The following is a 21,202-nucleotide window of genomic DNA, read 5'->3' as shown; positions in this document are numbered from 1 at the left end:
GTGTCAAAGATGTTTTTTTTTCCTTCAGTAAGAAATAAACTGCATTTTTTTAATGGAAAGAATTGAAGATGAAGAATTCATGAAGGATTTTTCTCAAACAAGGAACGCAAAGTCAAATCCATAGCAGAACAAAGAGAGATTCGTTAAAAGTTACTGTGATTAATCGAGCAACTGTATTGTCAAAGCAGAAGTGTAGAATTGAAGATGTGGAAGCATTCATGAAGGATTTTTCTCAAACGAGGGAAACGAAGCCAAATTCATAGCAGAACAGAGATTGATTTACTAAATTTTACTGCGATTAATCGAGCAACTGTATTGTCAAAGCAGAAGTGTCTGCACTCTTTCCTTCACTGGTGTCCAACAACAACTAGAAAGCTCAGAGAACAAACGAAGAAACAACATGTAGAAACCAACAAGCTGACTTAAAAGAACAACAGTGTGTGAACATAAAAAGCAACAAACTTGGCTTCTGACCTTTCGGCATTTTAACATAAAAAGCTTAAAAGACTAGCAGGTGTGAACATGAAGAGTGCTAAGCAAGTGTAGCAAAACACGCACCTTCATCCATCAGGCACGTTATCCACTGAGCTGAGGCCCTGTTTAGTTACTCCCAACTCCCAACTTTGACACTATGCAAAAAGAAGATTCCCCATCACATCAAACTTGCGGTACATGCATGGAGTACTAAATGTAGATGAAATTAAAAACTAATTGCACAGTTTTGTTGTACTTTGCGAGACGAATCTTTTGAGCCTAATTAGTCAATATTTGGACAATAATTCACAAATACAAACGAAACGCTACAGTGTGCTACAGTGTTGTAACAGTAATTTGGCACCTCCCAAATTCCCCAACTAAACAAGGCCTGAGACTTGTGTGCACCTTATGATTCAGTCAATGGTGCTAGGTGTTGAGTAGCTGTAGGCCTGTAGCCGGAGCTGCTTTTCAAGATTTTCCATCCAATTCCAGCCCTACATGGTTGACTAGTGACAGTAGAAGGATATACAGTCCAACATGTTCCTTTCGTTGGTCTTTCCAGGAAGTTGCCCAGGATTGATTCCTTAGCTTGAGTTCATACGAGGAAGCACAATTATACATAACATAACAGTGATGAATTGATTTTTTTTTTGAAACGAGCCAACAGGAGAGCTGCTGCTATATTAAAAGAGAGGAAAAGCCCGACAGGTCATATACAAACGTACTATACAGGCTGTACACTCGCATTCCCAAAACGGGGAGGCAGAACTCCGCTAAGCCAACTAGTACAAAACGAACGCCTATCCTGAGAGAAAGTCCCCCAAGTATTTAGCTCCCACAACGACCCACATTGCAGCTTGGTTCTTGATGCCGTCGGTTATCTGGGTAACCGTCTTTTGTTTGTGTTGGAAGATCCTCCGAATTCTCTCTAGCCAGATCTCCCAAAGAACGAGGATAATGAGGGTCCGCAACCCTTTCCCCCCATTCCCCCCGACCATCGGGCTAGCTAGTGTAGCTGTCCACCAATTATGTATGGAGTCATGCCTATCCCAGCGGCTTGGATCAACGTTAGGGCATTACGCCCATGTGTTAATTTCCGTCCAAAATTAGCTGTGTGAAACTGCAATCGGTGAAAACGTGATACCCTGTTTCCTGCGCCGTGCTGTTTCCTGCGCCGTGCTGCAAAGGGCGCAGGTTGGGAATTGATCACTTGTCCACTTCAGTGCTTGGCTGCATATAAGTCCTCACCGATACTTGCGATTGCGGTGCTCCATAAACAATATCTGAGATATATATCAAACAACTCAAATGAACTATACAAGTCATAGAAACACATGTACTGCATGGATAATTTTTTATGAAATAAACCATGCCTAGATCTCGTGGTTGAATTGAGTGCAAAATTAACATACGTCACAGATCCGACAACAGTTTCTCGAACCTATTTGCCAGCTGTTGCAGTAGCATGACAAAACAACAATATCAGAAGATTTATATTGCTTAAATTCTACTGGTAGCATGAGCAACGACTTCAGGGTCAATGGTAGAGAAAACTAAGTGTGCCCCCAAGCTCCCCCCCACCAGTATTCCCCATTTGCATCGCTAGGAGAGAGAGACAGTAGGCAAACCAAAGAGGGAAAAAACTATGCCGATTGGAGAAGCTGTGCTGTCTGCCTTCATGCAGGTACTTTTTGATAAAGTGATCTCAGCTGCTATTGGTGAGCTGAAATTCCCTCCAGACGTCACAGAGGAGCTGCAGAAATTATCGAGCAGCCTGTCGACAATTAAAGTTCATGTTGAAGATGCCGAGGAGCGGCAACTGAAGGATAAGGCCGCACGCAGCTGGCTTGCCAAGCTCAAGGAAGTCGCATATGAGATGGATGACTTGCTTGATGAATATGCAGCTGAGGCCCTCCAGTCCAAACTAGAAGGTCCGTCCAACCATGGCCAGCTGAAGAAGGTTAGGAGCTGTTTCTGCTGCTTTTGGTTGGACAATTGTTTATTTAACCATAAGATAGTGCAGCAAATAAGGAAGATCGAGGAGAAGCTTGATAGGCTTGTCAAAGAAAGGCAGATTTTTGGTTCAATCATGATCAGTGGGACTGAAAGGCAGGAGATAAAAGAAAGGCCCAAGACAAGTTCACTGATTGATGACTCCAGTGTGTTTGGAAGAGAAGAAGATAAAGAGACCATCGTGAAGATGTTGCTAACCCCTAATAACTCAAATCATGCCAGCCTTTCCATTCTTCCCATAGTGGGTATGGGAGGACTAGGAAAGACCACTCTAACACAGCTTGTCTACAATGATGCAAGAGTAAAGGAGCATTTCCATTTAAGGTTGTGGTTGTGTGTTTCTGAGAATTTTGATGAGATGAAGCTTACAAAGGAAACCATTGAATCAGTTGCGAGTGGGTTCTCATCGGCCACAACGAACATGAACTTGCTTCAAGAAGACCTCTCAAAAAAGCTTCAAGGTAAAAGGTTTCTTCTAGTCCTTGATGATGTGTGGAATGAGGATCCTTTAAAATGGGACAGGTATCGCTGTGCTCTACTTACTGGGGAAAAGGGAAGCAGGATTGTAGTTACAACACGAAACAACCATGTGGGGAAACTAATGGGCGGGATGACTCCTTATCATCTAAAGCAGTTATCAGACAATGATTGCTGGCAGTTGTTCAAGAACCATGCATTTGTTGACGGTGACGCCAGTGCACACCCAGAATTGGAAATAATAGGCAAGGGCATTGTGAAGAAGTTGAAAGGCCTGCCACTAGCTGCAAAAGCAATAGGCAGTTTATTATGTACCAAGGACACAGAGGGTGATTGGAAAAACATATTAAAGAGTGAAATATGGGAGCTACCATCAGATAAGAACAATATACTGCCAGCTCTCAGATTGAGTTACAGTCATTTGCCTGCCATACTGAAGCAATGTTTTGCATTTTGTTCAGTCTTCCCCAAAGATTATATGTTTGAGAAAGGGAGATTGGTTCAGATCTGGATGGCCCTTGGGTTCATTCAGCCTCAAGGAAGTAGAAGGATGGAAGATATTGGGAGTAGCTATTTTGATGAATTAGTAAACAGGTCCTTCTTCCAACACCACAAAGATGGATATGTGATGCATGATGCCATGCATGACCTAGCCCAGTCTGTCTCTGTTGACGAATGCATAAGGCTGGATGACCCACCAAGAAGCCCTGTAAGAAGTTCTAGGCATCTATCATTCTCTTGTCACAATAGAAGTTGTACTTCATTTGAAGCTTTTCCTGAATTTAAAAGAGCTCGCACACTGCTACTGCTAAATGGATATAAATCAATGACGAGTTCTATCCCCAAAGATCTGTTCTGCAAGCTAAAATACCTCCACGTGCTTGAATTGCACCGACGAGACATTACTGAGCTGCCAGAATCTATTGGAAATTTAAAAATGCTTCGATATTTGAACCTTTCAGGAACTGGCATAACAAGGCTGCCCTCATCCATTGGTAGACTCTTCAGCTTGCAAACACTAAAGTTGCAACCCTGCCATGTATTAGATTACCTTCCAGAGAGCATAACCAATCTTGTAAATCTGCGATGCCTAGAAGCAAGACCAGAAGTGATCGCTGGCATAGCTGGAATAGGGAACTTGACTTGCCTTCAACATTTGGAAGAATTTGTTGTCCGTAAGGACAAAGGATACAAGATCAGTGAATTGAAGGAGATGCAGGGGATCACAGGAAATGTATGCATTAAGAATCTCGAGAATGTGTCTAGTGCGGAAGAGGCAAATGAAGCTTTACTAAGCAAGAAGACATACATCAACACTCTGCATCTTGTATGGTCCAATACGAGGCGCCTGACTTCAAAGAAAGCAGATAAAGATATGCAGGTACTTGAATACCTCCAACCACATCATGAACTCAGTGAGCTGACAGTCAAGGCCTTTGCAGGCTTCTACTTTCCAAGTTGGTTAAGTAGACTCACTCACTTGCAAAATATCCACCTGTCTGACTGTACAAATTGTTCAGTTCTACCAGCGCTTGGAGTGCTGCCCCTACTCAAATTCTTAGTTATTGGGGGCTTCCATGGCATTATTCAGATCAATCAAGAGTTTTCAGGAACTAGTGGAGTTAAAGGGTTTCCATCACTGAAGGAACTCGTATTTGAAGATATGTCTAATCTAGAAACATGGGCTTCTGTACAAGACGGTCAGTTGCTTCCATCGCTCACAGAACTAGCAGTGATTGACTGCCCACTACTAGCGGAACTCCCATCTTTCCCATCATCAGTAGTGAAGCTCAAAATTTCTGAAACAGGATTCACTATTCTTCCAGAAATACACACTCCAAGCTCTCAGTTTCCATCATCTTTGGCATGCCTACAGATTCACCAGTGCCCAAACCTTACATCCTTAGAGCATGGACTCCTTTGCCAGAAATTATTGATGCTCCAGCAATTAACCATCACCAGCTGCCCAGAATTAACTGACCTGCCAGTTGAAGGATTCAGAGGCCTGACTGCTCTTAAGAGTATTCATATTTATGATTGTCCAAAGCTGGAACTATCACGACAGCATAGCTTGCTGCCCTCCATCCTTGAAGATCTACGCATCAGTTCATGCACCAATCTGATTAATCCTCTTCTTCAAGAGATTGATGAGATCTCCTCATTGACAAATCTTGCCATCACTGATTGTGCCAGCCTTCACTATTTTCCAGTAAAGCTCCCTGCCACTCTGCAAAAGTTGGAGATATTCCACTGCAGTAATCTGAGATGCTTGCCTCCTGGGCTAGAAGAAGCGTTGTGTTTAACAGCTATGACCATTGTGAAATGTCCTCTTATACCATGCTTGCCAGAACAGGCCCTCCCACAGTCACTGAAAGAATTGTACATCAAAGAATGCCCACTGATAACAGAGAGTTGCCAGGGAGAAGATTGGCATAAAATTGCTCATGTACCAACCATAGAGATTGAAGATGATGATAGTGCAATGAATGACTGGAGCATAAAAAGAAGATTATCCTGAAAGCATCATGAAAACACAACTGAGGTACGAACTAGATGCATCTTATGCTTCTGTAGGTTTGAATGTACTTTATATGTCAAGCCACAAGCAGTAAGAAAAATTCTATAAACCTGTATCAGCAGCAATGTAGAACATGCAATCTTTGGGTTTGAACGCAGCATTATACCTTAGAACAACACAGCTGGAGAAATAGCCATTTCCAAATAAGAAAACTAAAATGAACCAATAAAGCACAACACTGTTTATCGCTACTATCACGAAAGCCTAATGTTTAATGTTTCTGAAAAGTTCCTTGGTCGGCAATTGTTTGCTTCAGATCAGCCATCATGGCCCAAATTATATATTCTCAGGAAACAAAACTAAGATTTTAACTGTGCCACGAGCAAGTTGTTCGTGTGTGCATGCATAGCAACACGTTTACAGAATATACTATCCAGGGCACTATGCCACTAAAATATTTGTCGAAATACTGATAACGATATCCCATACTTGAGTACTGAAGCTATTGCAGCTCTCCATTGAATATGTAAAAAGGATTTAGATTTCTCATTTGTATACCTCTCTTTTTTATTTACCACTATTCTTAGTGTAAATTTGCAATACAGAGATTTTACCACTATTCTAATTTAACTCTCAGGGGGTGGTGAATTTTTCACCTATGATATGAAGAGAGAAAGCAAAGGTGATCTAATCGTGATCATCCCTGGGGTGCCAGCCACTAGCGCCAAACAACTTCATCACTCGGAGGAAGCCAATAGAGATCAGGGGTCTCATCTACGAATCAGCAAGCCGCGAATCAACCCGAGAACTCACCGTCTCCAAAAAGAAAGCCGCGTTCCAGATTGGCCGCACTCCTTCCTCTCCCATCCTCCAGGGGCTCCAATTTGTGGGGGCTGCGAGCGGCCGGAGGCGCACGCCGAAGCGGCTGCGGGCCGGAGGTGTTGGCTGGGCATCGCCGCACGCCCGCCCCGGGGAAAGCTGGTTTATGTTGCTTGCCTTGCTGGTGCGCCGCCGCCGGTGAGCCCCGGTGGGGCGTGGCGTGGCGTGGCGGCATGCGAAGAGTATTAATCCGGCCCAGCGAACGGTAAATAAGACGTGTGGGCGTGTGGCCCATCAAGCGAGACAGCATGGGCTGGGCTAGTGGATGGTGGCCTCCTTGCCGATTTAAAGGGATGAAGGTCACCAATGCCAAAAGAAGGTCTCGCGTAGTCGTGTTTGACTGTTTGCATTGCGTTGTTTGGAGTAGGCAAAATGGATGTTTGGATCTGTCAACGAGGGTAAGTTCGTACTTTAATTTTAAAATCAGCCAATCCAATTTCTTATTTTTTTTAAAACTCATCTTTAAACTTGTCTTTATGCTAATGTTGGGCTGATACAAAAGGTCCTTTTTCCCTCGGCTCCTTCTTCCTCTCCTCAATTTCCGTCGCTAAATACAATAACAGTATTATTCAAACCAAGTATGAGCACATAAATATTCACACATATTTATTGAGAGAGTATGGATAGTTTGAATGTATATCGTACCATGTGTATGTGAGCACGTGCTGATTTTAAAGTATGTGTACATATATTGAGTTGTATATGTACCAAAAGAGTATGAGTAAATACTTATTTGAGTATATAAATTTTTCATATTGAATTCTTATGAGCATAAGCATGACTTTAAAGAGTATTAGTACGTACATTTTTTAAAATCATATTATGTGTTAATTAACAAATATATTTTTGTGTGTATATATTAAGGGAATATGAGCACATATATGTTTGGCCTACATGGACAAGGGCAAAATAATTTTTCGCATTAATCTCATGCTAACAAAGTGTACAGACGAGTTTGACATAAAAATAAAAGTTGAGGGGAAGTTGAGGGACAAACTTGGTTCTCAGGTTGAAGTTAAGGGATCAAAATGCCTATTTCAACTTTTGTAGGATGCCTCAATCAGTTAACCGCAGTTATCAGGTGTCGTCATCAATGCCGATTTCAGTGTTTCTGTAAAAAAAAAACATTGCGCCAAGCATATGATGGCAAAGGCGTCCTGATGCATCCGGGAGTATTCTGCAAAGACCTTCAGCGGGGCATAGTGGCAGAGTCAAGGACGCGGTCAAGGCGAATGGACGCACGCGGTCTAGCCGTGTAGGAAAAAGGGCAAAGGCGGCGGGAGTCGGGCCACTCAACGGCAGCGACCTCTCCGTCTCAGGAAGCACCGGTCAGTCAACGTCTCCAGTCTCTTCCCCCTTTCGTAGTTTTTTTACTATACACAAAAGAGGCAAAAATGTAGAGTAAATTTGAGCACCCTGCTAGAAGGTAGGATGCCAAATAAATCTGGGACGCTAAATTTTGAAGTTGATAAAACAGTTAACTATGATAACTTTCTTAACCACCAATGCCAATGGCACTTTAGAAAATTGGAAAATAGTACACCCAAGTTTCATCTAGACGAAATATCTGCCCCCCCCCCCCTCTCTCTCTCACTAACTCTAGTGCCATGTTATAAAATTTATTTATGTGACATTCATTTAATTATAATGAAACCCCATCGGGCAGGTCCAGCAAGAAAACCAATAGATGGTGTTGAGGCTCTAAACTTGCTCCGATGAGAATCTTCCATCATAGTCATAATTTATGTTCCTAATTTAAGGAGTCCAATCAATTTGTTTGGGCAAGTGGTTCCTAATTTCATGTGACTTTTGAGTTATCTGGAATTATCAAGTATAATTTTTATTAGCAAAAAAGTACATAAATAAAATCAGTTTTTTCAAATTGACCTATCAAGCAACTAATCATCGAGTAGTCATGACTAATGAGGCATGTCTAGTCAAGCGACTTGCTTTAGAGCGTATAACTTGGACTTCAGCTCAGTAGTAAGCCTACCTGGTAAGCCCACATCTGATCGGTTCCTTGATCGGTTCCTTACCTAGCCCGATTTGCAGCTGCCACCATTTACGGAGATGGAAAATCTCTAGTTTATCTAGCTCTGTGCTCTACTTGATTGTTTGTATTTTTCAATTTTCACTTTGTAGATATAGGTACTCTGCCTTAAAGTGGCAACTGACTAAGTCGTTATAGACTGTCATGTCCCAATTTTTAACTTGCATATGCAGATATTCTGCCTCAAAAAGGCAACATACTAGACTATAAATTGCCCTGGACTGAGTGGTCGACTACCCCAAAACTAATCACGATTAATCAATGTCTAGTCACGATGAATCGCGCGACTAGGCTCGATTTAATGATTTGAAAATATTGAATAAAATTACATATTGTTTAGTCTAACAAATGTTATCTCTTATTCACCTATTACACATTATATAGCCTAAAATTAGAGGATTTATTAATGGTTGAAAAAATGAGAGCCGTCCATTCAGAGTAATCGCACGTTGGAAAGATATGAAGTATCTCTATAGCATGATTTTAGTTGAATACATAAATGTGTGCTCATTTTAGAAATGACAGGAAACATGGGAACGAACGTTAGAAACTATTCCACCCAAAGTAGCAGAAATGAAACAAAATTTGCATGGGCATGACAAAAAAGCAAAACCAATAAACATTTATGTGTCTAGACCGGATAAAATGCCAAAAAGAGGGCACAGAGGCTTATAGCTAAGATGCTCCTTAAATATAATAAGAGGCTATGGGAAAGAACGTGATGTTTAGTTGTACCATTCAAATGATGAATGGTATTCCCAAAAGGCTGAAACAGCTACGGTTCAGAATTTTCCACTACGACTACGACAGGTGCAGGAAGCAGCCGCACGGTCAGGAATACAGCTCTCATTGTTTCAATTCCTGTTGCTGATGAATGCTGTCTATATCTGCGAGAAGAACAGAAAACCAAACAAGCATGTGCAGATTGCAAGAGACGGTAAGTGCCGAAGAAGCAACGTCTCAGGTCGTCAGCGTATCTGACGAACAATGTGACGCAACCGTTAGGCTTGACTCTTTCATTTCCTCTTGTAAACAGGATATGGAGATGAGGAAGAAATGGGAAGTTCAGGCCCCATCCAGTACGATTTGAGTACTCTGCGAGCTGCCACTGGCAACTTTTCAGAAGAAAATAAGTAATTTTAATCCTCGAGCCTGAAAATTAATGGGTATACTGCCTAGTACATGCCTAATAGTCTTTCTCGCGAGACATACGATGGTCTGACCTCAAGGTTCTTCAGGGCACGCTAGAAGATGGGCAGGAAATTGCAGTGAAGAAATTGTCGAAAATCTCACAGCAAGGGCATGTCGAAATGAAGAACGAGGTCGTCCTGGCTGCAAAGCTCCAGCACAAAAACTTGGTGCGCCTACTCGGCTTCTGCATCGAGGAAGGAGAGAAGCTCCTTGTCTACGAGTTCCTCAGCAACAAGAGCCTCGATAAAATCATTTCCGGTGAATGAATCAGATGAACATAATTCTACTATCATTTCATGTCAGGTCACTCGATCGGTCTTTTTTTTTTTTGCTAAGTGAAAAAAAAACTTTTCAGGTCCTGCAGGTGAACAGGAGCTAAGCTGGGGGCAGAGGAAAAATATCATCGAAGGGATCGGCAGAAGGCTGATTCAAGGTTGACGGTTATCCACCGGGATCTCAAGGCTGGCAACATCTTGCTTGACGCGGACATGAACCCCAAGATCTCGGTCTTTGGCTTGGCAAGGTCGTTTAGCATCGATGCGAGCGTAGCAAACACAAACCACGTTGCTGGAACTCAGTAAGTTAATTTGGTGCCTCCGAGTTCCTTTTGTTTTTACTCCAGAAGTGCCAGTCTCTGATTTCCATTAGCAAGGATTTTACCATCTATCTGTATCACCTGACATGTCGTGTCTTCGAGATGCAGTGGATACATGGCACCAGAGTACGCCCAGCACGGCATCTTCTCTGCCAAGTCAGATGTTCTCAGCTACGGCGTCCTTGTCCTGGAGATCATCACCGGCCGGCGTGCTTATGAACATCTCCTAGAATGTGTAAGCTCTAACATTTGAATGAGAGCAAGCGTTACAGTTTGAGTATAGTAGCAGCTTACTGCAATAGAGAGTGAGAGAGCAGTGGCGAATCTAGGACAAAATTTTGAATATCACAAAAGCCTAATAAAGTGTCTTCGAAACATTTTGAAATCCACAGTTAAAGACGAAATTTGCAACACAATAATTCAAATTAGTAAGATGGCCCGCGCAAATAGCGTGGGTAGCTAGCTTTTCTCCATGCTAACATTTGGTCTTTTTTTACTTGAAAAAATGTTCAAATAATTTTTTATTCCACTTTGTTATATTTTGTCCAAATGGTCCTGACCAAGTTATCGTCCTTTTTATAATAATATTTTTTAGCCCAAGACATGAATTCGTGATAAAATGGAATACCGATGTTGAAATATAGTTTTTTTATGTTCAAGTAATATAACTTGTTTTTCTTCTTATGATGTTAATTAGTTTTTGTTACTATTAGAAATTGTTATTAGGTTTTAATAAGAAGATATAGGTGACTTAATAGTTTTTAAGTAGTCAGTTATTGAGAGGAATTGGCAAATGCAGTCCAGTCGCACTTAGCCCAATTATTATATCTAATTGAGCTATAGTTTCTAGCATATAATTTACTCGTGTCTTCAATCTTGTGTTGGTGGATGCATTCATTGGTGAGTTGACAAAGCTACCCTTCAGCCACACTGGCATTGCATATTCACTTTTTTACATAGGTGGTGTGATATGATGTTGAGAGGTTGACCTTCTTGAATTTCCTCCGATCTTCCACTCTGCCAACCCTATTTACTACATTTTTAGATGATGTTTTTGACCTTATTTTCTCATCTAACTTCATCAAGATCTTCGGCCGGGTGCTTTTATCTCTACAGTACATAGCATTTTTCATCGATCGAGTAGATATATCTTTTTCGTGTGGTACTCTCTTGAAGATTTCACAATTTTTTGTTTTTTTTGTAAAATTAATTGTGCAAGGAACTAACTAACCGGGAACACTTAGTGCACTCTTTTAGATTTTATTTGTAATGTTATTATGCTTTTATTTTAAATTTTCTTATTTTATTATAAAATAATATATTTTATATTCCATATATGAATGTTTTTGTAGGAGAAGTTATTGTAATATAATTTCAATATAGTATAATTTTAAATGAATTTGCAAATAAAGTTATATGGAGATTGTCCAATGCTATTATTTTGGCCCATCGACCTAGACCAATGCTCTACCTATTTTTTATCCTTTTTTCCCTCCTCAGATTCGTTTCCCTTCCTGGTAACTGAGCAACCCTGCAACTTCAATTGTGTACCTCTTCTTGGAGCTGTGACGGAGCATCCAAGAGGTGTGGTTTGAGTTTTCTACCTTGTCTACTTTCCAGGGCTTGCTAGCTGTGCCAATCCTTACTTCTTCCTATTCTCTAACGACACTCTCAACATCATCGTCTTCTTTGACGGGGTCTTTGGTGCAATATGCCTAACCCGTTTTACTACTTATTAATACCGAGTATGTCGTCCGCGGCATCAGCTTCTCTTCCCGTTGGAGATCAGGCCATCCACTTTTGTCACATTCTGGATGTGAATGAAGTTATTATCTTTGATTCCTCCAGGTCATGATGCTAAAGACATAATTTCATATCTGCATCAATTTGTGTAAAATCATTACTTGTGTGGGTGCCAACATTCGTAGTTGAATGCACCATCCATGGCACAGCCCCAGTTTCCATGGTGAGAGGTGTCATCTATGATGCCTCTTCCATCAATGATCTGCACTGTGCGTGGCGGCTTCATAGAATTTAAAACCTTCCTCTCCTAATTCAGATTTAGCTATTAACTAATTATATTATACATGGTCTCACTTTCCAATCTCAATGATCATTCTAATTCCAAAACTAGTTATTTATTAATTATATTTTTTTCATAGACACTTTAATTATTTGTCTGTTTTGCTTCCCAATTTGTATACAATTCAATTACTAATGTGTTGTGTTTTTAAATTCTGAATTTATCTATTTATTAATCGTATTCAACATTGACCCTTTGGGTTTAGTGAAGACTGCAGATCTCCATAAATTCAACAATGTGTATCTGCTCATATTTTTACGGGAATTGTAATGAAATATTTCTAGGCTTTCTATGTGGAATTACTATTCTTTGTCTACCATAAAATCAGGAGAAAGAATACATCATTGCATATTGAGGATTAGTATTCATCCAAGTTGCCACAAAGCTACCCAGCCTGATCATCCATGATTGTTTTGTCTCTATACAACACCTTGGACAATTAGCAAGGGGAGTTCTGATTCCCCGTCAATTCAGCAAGAAACATTTTCTTTCCATGTGCAGAACCTTCAGCTCGCTCTGCCTGTTTGCTCATTAAGGCAGAGGTGGTCACCGAAGCAAACCCTTCTAGTCTATCATTGTCTCTCCCTGCTGCTCACTCTTCGCGACCTTCTTATCCACTTCAACGCGCACGCCAAAACGCAAGAGAGCTCTCGGTGCGGGGCTTGGAGGAGGACACGGACCTAGAGACATTCACATAAGGATAGGGAAGTGACAAATAGCATGGAGTGAAGAGCAACGATGGATGAATTATCGATGATGAATGACCAACTCACAGTTTCTCGGCATCTAAACAACAGCTTGCCTTAGCAGCTTCATGAAATTCCTGACGGCATAACTTCATGGTGCCCACCCACCGGCTGTGGCACGGGCCGGCGGGCCGCAACTTAATCATCTAGCCAGAAGTTTATTTTTTTTTATAAGAGACGTCTGGTTACTCATCTCGACTGTTATCGTTGGACTCGCTATTTTCTACTTGTACGTCGTCATTGCACCCTTCGTCTAAGGCAAATTGTCAATTACAAACTCGTGGGTCTTTTCATATTGAAATTACATCGCATCTTTACTATGGTCACGACTCACGACGTGTCTTTCCCCCTATCTTTTGATTATCGTCACGACCACATCTCGTGAGTAGGGCAAGACTCAGCTACGACCTGCGAAGGAGACACGATGCCCTTGCTGCTGGGTTTTTTTTATAAAGTTCCTGCTGGGGTTAAATAAACTAAGGTTATATACATGCCTCTAGGTCCACTATAGATTTAATTTGGGTACAAAGAAGCATACCCATTTAAACAGTTATGAGAGGCAGGATATTCCTTTTCCTAATGTGAAGGGTTAAAGGGTCCGGATAGATTTTAAATCAGGAGTTGGCATTGAATCTATATTGCTATAATCAGATCCATGAAAATTGACGATACATGTAGTTTTCTTTTCTTTAATTCTGAATTTTTAACTTATTAGTCGTATTTGATATATGGAGCCTTTAAATTATTTTAGACTATCAGATCTTCATAAAATCCAACGGTGTATATTCTTCTCTTTTTGGATTAACGTGAGAATTTCTAGACCATCTCAACGAACGTGGTGGCTTCTTTTAACACTATTGTATTAAGATAATAGATAAGATTACAATGCTATTTCTTTTCTTCAGATCAATGCTATTTCTTTTCTTCGGATCTATGCTTTTCTAATGGTCATGAAAGTCTCTTTCTTTCAACCATAAGGATTTTTGGTGATTTTGCGCCTACTTTGAAGTGTAATTGTGTTTTTACCCTTATTTTTTTAATTTTGTGATTTTGCCTTAACGATTCACAAGTCAATGCGATTTTACCCTTTGTCTTTACGTATTTGCCCATGTTTTGATCGTTGACTAGGGGCAAAATCGTATTGATTTGTGAATAGTTGAGGGTAAAATCACAAAGTTGAGAAAACGAGAGCAAAATCACAATTCCACATCAAAGTAGAGTTAAGAACACAAATACCCCAAAAAAATGATCATGAAAGTCTCCGCTATATCATCATCATTTGAAGAAAGTGTCTCGCTCAATGGAGATGACTAAACAATAATCCAAAAGATAATGGCTCATCCTAATTCTCTTTCTTGCCCTTCGACTGTACAATGCGAGCGCCAAGAAATTACAAATCGCAATGGAGCCTACAATCCGCGGCAGTACAACAATCTTATGCCTATCAATTATCATGGCTACCCATCCTGCAATACAAAATGCGAGCTAATTAGCTTGCTAGAATGCTATCTTGTCGCTTGGTGCTTGCAAATCGCAGAGTGCCCTGGCTAGCTTCTTCCTCCTTGCTGGGCACTAGCAAGTGCGCCAGCCGAGGGTGCCGATGCGTGCACCGGATCCAATACGTTGCTGCCGAAGCACGCACCATCGCCTCCATACTCCGTCCCTAACTGCCGCCCGGACTTGGCCTGCGCAGCCGCGCGCGCCGAGCCGCCCACCCCAAAGCCCAAACCTGCTGCTTGCTTCGTTGGGACTTGGGAGGGCTAAATCCAGAAGGTTATTTGGGCTGATTCTTAGAATGGGCCTCGGCCCACCCTTTATCTAACTCTAGTCATGCATGGGCGGGCACAGCCAGGTTTGGAGTCACTGGAGCCATGGGAGCGTGAACCAGCTGCTCGGCGGATACCCGGCCGACGAGCCGGGTAAGCATGAGATGCTGAAGCTACATCGGCCTGCTCTGCGTCCAAGAGGATCCGCAACTCCGGCCCACCATGGCATCCGTTCTCCACATGATCAAACACCGCATCATGACAATGTCGGCGCCAACCAAACCGGCCTTCGTGAGCCTTGGACCTGGAGAGAGGCAGAGGGCGGCAGCTCCGGAGCCATCGATCAACGAAGCTTCTGTCTCTGACTTGGAGCCGCGTTGATGGGTCTGCATGACACCGTCGATCAATCAATTCTTAAAAAGGCTGCTCAAAGGTAAAAGGGCACAAAAGATGTGACTTGATGTATTCAATTCAGAAATAGGGGTGTTTGTTCCACGGACTAAAAGTTTAGTCCATGTCACATCGAATGATTAGGTACTAATTAGGAGGACTAAATATGAGCTAATTATAAAATCAATTGCACAGATGGAGGCTAATTCGCAATACGAATCTATTAAATCTAATTACTCCATGATTTGGCAATGTAATGCTACAGTAAATATGTGCTAATCATGAATTAATTAGGCTTAATAGATTCGTCTCGTGAATTAGCCTCCATTTGTGCGATTGGTTTTGTAATTAGTATATGTTTAATACTCCTAATTAGTATCTAAACATTCGATGTGACACGACTAGTGGAACTAAACACCCCCTTAGGTTCCACGAACTAAAGTTTAGTCCATATCACATCGGGGGTGTTTGGTTCCACGGACTAATCTACTATCTCGGGATATCTTTTGGTAGGTTTGCGGGTATAAAACACCGACACAAGGTATGACAGCATGTTTGATCATTTATGTTTGTGCTTCTGCGGTCAAAGAGGAGAAATTGCCCAATAACAACCAAAGTACAGCATCCGGATCGTCAAGGATGGGGGAAGAGGAAGACAATAGACAGATTTAGTTTGGTGGCAGCAAACGGGAACAGCGATTGCTGAGGACGATTTTGTGCCTGCTGGGCCGCCGATGGATGTGCCAAATCCAACCAAAAATGATCCTTTTGTTTTGTGAAGACAAAAGGCAACTTGATCTACGAAGAATTTATTGGTCCAAGGTTTCCAACAAAAATAATCAAATCCCTCGTACAAAACCTGTTTAAAAACAACACAAACAAAGGCGTAATTCAAAACTAGACTAGATGAAAGTTCGAGCCCATCAATCACTGTTCGTTGATCGATCGACGTCGTCCATGCTGCCGAGTACAGATGATCTATCAACGCGGCTCCAAGTCAGAAACGGAAACGTCATTGATGGAGTGCTCTCGAGACCCAACGGTGTTGTTCCTCACGGTCCCCTGCGCGTCCGCACGTCCGGGAACCGCGTACGCTGGCGCGGCGGGCGCCGGCAGCGTGATGGAGCGGCTGTTGAGCATGACGACGACGGACGCCATGCTGGGCCGGAGCTGCGGATCCTCCTGGACGCAGAGCAGCCCGACATGGATGCACCTCAGCATCTCCTGCGGCCGCCGGCCCTCGCCGGGGCACCCCTCGAGCAGCGGCTGCACGCTCCCGCGGCTCCAGTGCCTCCAGACCTGCCCATGCATGTCAAGGATTAATCGTCCATTAATCCAGCACGAAACAAAGTTTTAATTGAGGGATCCGTTCGAATGTTAATCACATAGGTGAGCAGATCTTCAGAGGGTCCAGACGCATGCGTGAAGGTGTTGCGCCGGCCAGTGACGATCTCCAGGACGAGGACGCCGTAGCTGAAAACGTCTGATTTCGCAGAGAAGATGCCGTGCAGGGCGTACTCCGGCGACATGTACCCGCTGCGTTTCAAAGACGTGCACGGTAACACAAATGAATGGTACTACCATTACCATAGTACCACTACTATATACTACATCCATGCTCGTGATCGCCATGGGTTAAATACTGGAACTCGGGGGCTGGCGGCAAACTTACTAGGTCCTGCCCTCAAAAAAAAAAAACTTACTAGGTCCCGGCAATGCGGCTGGTGTTTCCGACGCTCGAGTCGATGTTGAACAGCTTGGCCAAGCCGAAGTCGGAGATCTTGGGGTTCATGTCCGCGTCCAGCAATATGTTGCTCGCCTTGAGATCGCGGTGGATGATGGTCAACCTCGAGTCCTCGTGGAGGTAAAGGAGCCCTCGGCCGATCCCCTCGATAATCTTCAGCCTCAGTCCCCAGCCCAGCTGCTGCTGCCGAGCAGGATCTGCCAGTTCAATTTACTGAAATCGTTAGCGAACGGAATGTCCTAGTCATCTGGACCAAAATGACAGTATTATTAGGATTATGGTTGTCTGAATGCAGCACCGAAGAGGATCTTGTCTAGGCTGTTGTTGGTTAGGAACTCGTAGACGAGGAGCCTCTCGTGTTCCTCGATGCAGCAGCCGAGCAGTCGCACCAAGTTCCTGTGCTGGAGCTTTGCCAACAGGAAAACCTCGTTCTTCATCTCCACTTGTCCTTGCTGCGAAGTTGCTGACAATCTCTTCACTGCAATGTCCTGCCCGTTTTGCAGTGTACCCTGAAGAACATTGAGACCATAGTATCATCAACTATTCGTTCGTGCGAGGTCAGGTTTCTGGGATTAATTTTCAGGTTCCAGGTATAAAAGTTTGTTACTTTGTAGACAGGCCCAAACCCGCCTTCGCCCAGCTTGTTTTCTTCTGAAAAGTTGTCGGTGGCAGCTCGCAGCGTGCTCAAATCATACAATAGAGACTCTGAGCTTCTCATTTCTTCAGCATCTGAATGCACTGTTCATAAAAGAACACGAAAAACTCAAGTTACTCTGAACATTGCACTACAATATTCGTCAAATATACTGGCATTGTTTCAGCACTTACTGTTGCTTGCAACCGGCACATGCTTGCGTGGTTTTCTGTTCCTCTTGCAGAGACAGGCAGAAACTAGCAGCAGCACTAGCAGCCCAACAGCGACAGGAATTGACACGAGAAGAGCCGTCGTGACCGTGCGACTACTCCCTGCACAGACCGTGATGTTCGTCCAAGATTCAAGCTCGTTTCAAAAAATTCAGAACCGAAGCTGCTTCAAACTTATCGCATTGTTCGGTCATGTCCCAACGCCTAAAATTCAACTATGATACTACTTTCATCCCAAAATACTATTTATTTTATTTTTTCTAAATAAATTATTGTTTATATGTATCTAAACACAGTATAACTTATACATCTAGGTGCATATCAAAATCTATATATTTAGAAAAACCAAACACAAATTTGGAAGGGAGAGGGTACTGAAGAGCAAAATGTTTTTCAACAACCTTTGTAAAGACGTCACGACTCTCCGAAAAGATGGAGACAGTTCATCTTATGGCACGGGTATTTTTCAAGAGCAAAACTTATCATTTTTGCCCAGTCAAGACGCTAGTGTTTTACGGTACGGGTGATGCCGTGTTGGACGCGTTGACGAAGCGTCAACTATCAAGCGCGTAAGGAAAGTGATTGGACTACGGGAGATAGGAGACCTTGAACGCACCGTTGCTTCCTGGGCCCGAGTGATCGCTGCCGTTGACGGGCCCTCCTCCCGGGGTCGGCGCCGGCGACATCGCGGCCTCGGCGGCATGGGCGTTGTAGAACGGGTACACCTCGTACCGGACGGAGCAGGTCCGGTAGATGACCCGGCCGCCCTGCTTCCGGTCGCAGCAGCTCGGGATGGACGCGACGGCTCTGGTGAGGCAGCGGTTGCAGTCGTCGTCGTCGAGGTCCCGCGTGCACTGCGCCATGCCGAAGATGTTCACGAAGGGCGTGAGGCTGGTCTCACCGGCCGCGAACATCTGCGGGGACGCGTACGCCGCCTTCGCCGTGAGGTTACCCATCAGCGCGCCGAGCCGCGAACTGAATTCCTCCGGCTGCGTCATGTTCTGCGTGTTACACATGCAGACCCACGCCGACGTGTCGACGACGCCGGAGAAGCTCGCGTTGGAGTGCCGCAGAAGGCAGCCGTCGTAGATGAGCATGGCGCTCTTCTGGCCGGGGCACATGGCGGTCATGTCCCGCGCCGAGCCGTCGAGGCACGCGCGGCAGTCCGACGCGTTGAGGTCGGCGCGGCACTGCGCGAGGCCGTACGCCTGGTCGGGCGCGGAGCCTGTGATGTTCTCGGCGAACCCGGAGGACGCGGCCACGGCGGCGGGGAGGAAGGAGAGGAGTGCGATGAGGTTGGCCTGGAACGCGCTGCCGCGCGTGTAGTTCGTGTTGCTCGGGCAGTCGTAGAACTGTAGTAGCCCTCGCTCGTCGGCGTTGGTGGTTAAGGCGAAGAGGGAGGAGCTGAGGAGGAGGAGGGGGAGAAGCCTGGACATGGCTCCCGCTCCCGTGGAAGGTGGCTGCATGCTAGTTTCTGTAACGTGCTCTGCTTTCGACGTGCTAAACTGCTGTCTGCTATATATCCGCCTCCTAACCTTTTACCACCCTGTGCATTGCAGTAATAAGACCAAACTGCCCATAAGATTTGCTGAAAATTACCGGGCATCCCTCGCTAAGCCACGCTCAGAGAAATTATAGACACGCTATCCAGAGATCAAACAGAACAAACTCAGTTTCTATAATCCTTAACTATAGACACGCTCAGTTTCTATCTAGCTAACCAAGCGAGCTCTTAGACGAGAAACAACAAAACAGAAAGAAAAGATGTTTTTTTTTGGAATGACTACTCAACATTCTGAGTGATTTTCGTTGACGCGTCAGTCAATTTTTCGGCCATTCAGAACGTGACACGTAGCAGGGGGGGGGGTCTAGGAAACGGCTAATGCTAATAGCAAAATCAGCAGGATAATGATGTGCCGGTCTAGAAGAAAAAATTGACTGGAAAAAAATAAGCTGCAACTATCGAAATTTGGAAGACACTGGCTGATACATTTGTCTAGGAAAATAAAATAGAACGTACTACAAAACCCACTGGGCGCAGGCTAGGAAAATAAAATAGAAAAACCAGATAACAAAGTAACACATTCAATCTGCTATTTGAAATATAGAATCAAGCCACGTAGCATTTGTTGGTTAACAAATATTGAAGAGAAACAAAGAAAGAGAAGTCAATTTGCTAACCAATACCATTAGAAAATTTGAGTGGAAAACTAGAATAGTATCAATCAAAAAATGAAGACAACAAACATGGAAACAAAAATAATACGAGTACTACAGTAGTATACTTAGGTTTTATGGTCTTGCCACTGCATTTCACACGTGCAATTAAATATAATAGCATTATTCACACACACAATTAAATATAATAACATTCGCGCGCACAATTAAATAGAAAAACAAAAATAATCAAACATACCTTGAACATACATAACATTATATATTCTTCCACTAATTTGATCTAACCTAAAGACATTACACCCCGCGAAACAAAAAAAAAATAATCTTCTTGTCAAGGAAGCACGGCGCCACCTCGGTGAAAAAAAAAAGGAAAAATGAGACACGAAAACACACGCATGCTAGTCCGGATGACAGAACACAAGTGAGTAACAAGTAGAAGAATATTTGAACTTCATAGGTTCATAAAAAAAATTAGATGCACATAACATGTTTAGCTCCTTTTAGCGGATCCAGATCAAACCACCGTTAGTATCCAACCCATCCTTTACACGCTAACAGGCTGTATTCGTCTCACTCGACAGCCGTCGCTGGCCATGATGATCAGACCGTTAGGCCGTATTGGGCCCCTTTACATGGGCCGGCATGAAATCTGGAGCCCCTTGTTCCTCCAGCAGGGCCAAAAAATTCGGGCCTTTCTCCTCTCGATTTGAGCCGTAGGCCCTTCCCTTGTTCGTTCTCGGCATTCGCGTTTTTGCCGAAGAATTCAGCGTGCGACTTCTCTCTCTATCGATGGTCTCAGAGTCTCATGCCGCTATGACAAATAGAGAATTCTGAAGACATCCCAACGTCAACCTTCAATAGTTCAGACATTGTACGTGCAGGACCTTCTAGAAAACCAAGTGGTGTTTTCTACGGTCATCTCGTGCCGCTCCAGAATTAAGAAGTCGTCGATGCAGTCGGCCATCCCGGTATACGTAAACACGTCGAGAAGCCAACGACCACCTGACGTTCAGCGTTCAGTTCTTCAGAGGCAGACATCCCCACAAATCCAAGCACACCGCTTGGACTTCAGCCATGTAATACTGCCGCTACTTCGTTGATCATGATGAGCCCAATCACGTAGTCTAGAAACCGTGTACCTTGTCCTCTCTCACGACGCGCCACTGTGCCAAGCAGTACTATGTTGCATTGCAGCACAGTGCGCGGTTAGTTGGTACGTTAGCATCGGAAC

At 43.5% G+C, this 21,202-nt stretch overlaps 2 protein-coding genes and 1 pseudogene across 2 annotated transcripts; 2 read left to right on the top strand and 1 right to left on the bottom strand.

Moving 5' to 3' along the window:
* Nucleotides 1–1,766: 1,766 nt before the first annotated feature.
* On the top strand, nucleotides 1,767–6,819 carry LOC101774029 (disease resistance protein RGA2). The gene is made up of 2 exons (XM_004961598.4): nucleotides 1,767–5,509; nucleotides 6,123–6,819. The coding sequence occupies exon 1, from the start codon at nucleotides 2,123–2,125 to the stop codon at nucleotides 5,483–5,485; it is 3,363 nt and encodes a 1,120-aa protein (XP_004961655.1). The 5' UTR covers nucleotides 1,767–2,122; the 3' UTR covers nucleotides 5,486–5,509; nucleotides 6,123–6,819.
* Nucleotides 6,820–9,284: 2,465 nt separating this feature from the next.
* Nucleotides 9,285–10,585, top strand: LOC111256737 (annotated as a pseudogene).
* Nucleotides 10,586–15,978: 5,393 nt separating this feature from the next.
* Nucleotides 15,979–19,268, bottom strand: LOC101773624 (putative receptor-like protein kinase At4g00960). The gene is made up of 7 exons (XM_004961597.3): nucleotides 18,410–19,268; nucleotides 17,758–17,895; nucleotides 17,537–17,667; nucleotides 17,228–17,438; nucleotides 16,889–17,126; nucleotides 16,571–16,721; nucleotides 15,979–16,484 (listed from the first exon to the last, which is right to left on the bottom strand). Exons 1-7 carry the CDS (start codon nucleotides 19,257–19,259, stop codon nucleotides 16,167–16,169), a joined length of 2,037 nt encoding a protein of 678 aa, XP_004961654.1. The 5' UTR covers nucleotides 19,260–19,268; the 3' UTR covers nucleotides 15,979–16,166.
* Between the last annotated feature and the right edge of the window lie 1,934 nt (nucleotides 19,269–21,202).

Source organism: Setaria italica, chromosome III (genome assembly GCF_000263155.2).
Source record: "Setaria italica strain Yugu1 chromosome III, Setaria_italica_v2.0, whole genome shotgun sequence".
Classification (NCBI taxonomy): Eukaryota; Viridiplantae; Streptophyta; class Magnoliopsida; order Poales; family Poaceae; genus Setaria; species Setaria italica.
This window is presented reverse-complemented; position numbering and strand designations above follow the sequence as displayed.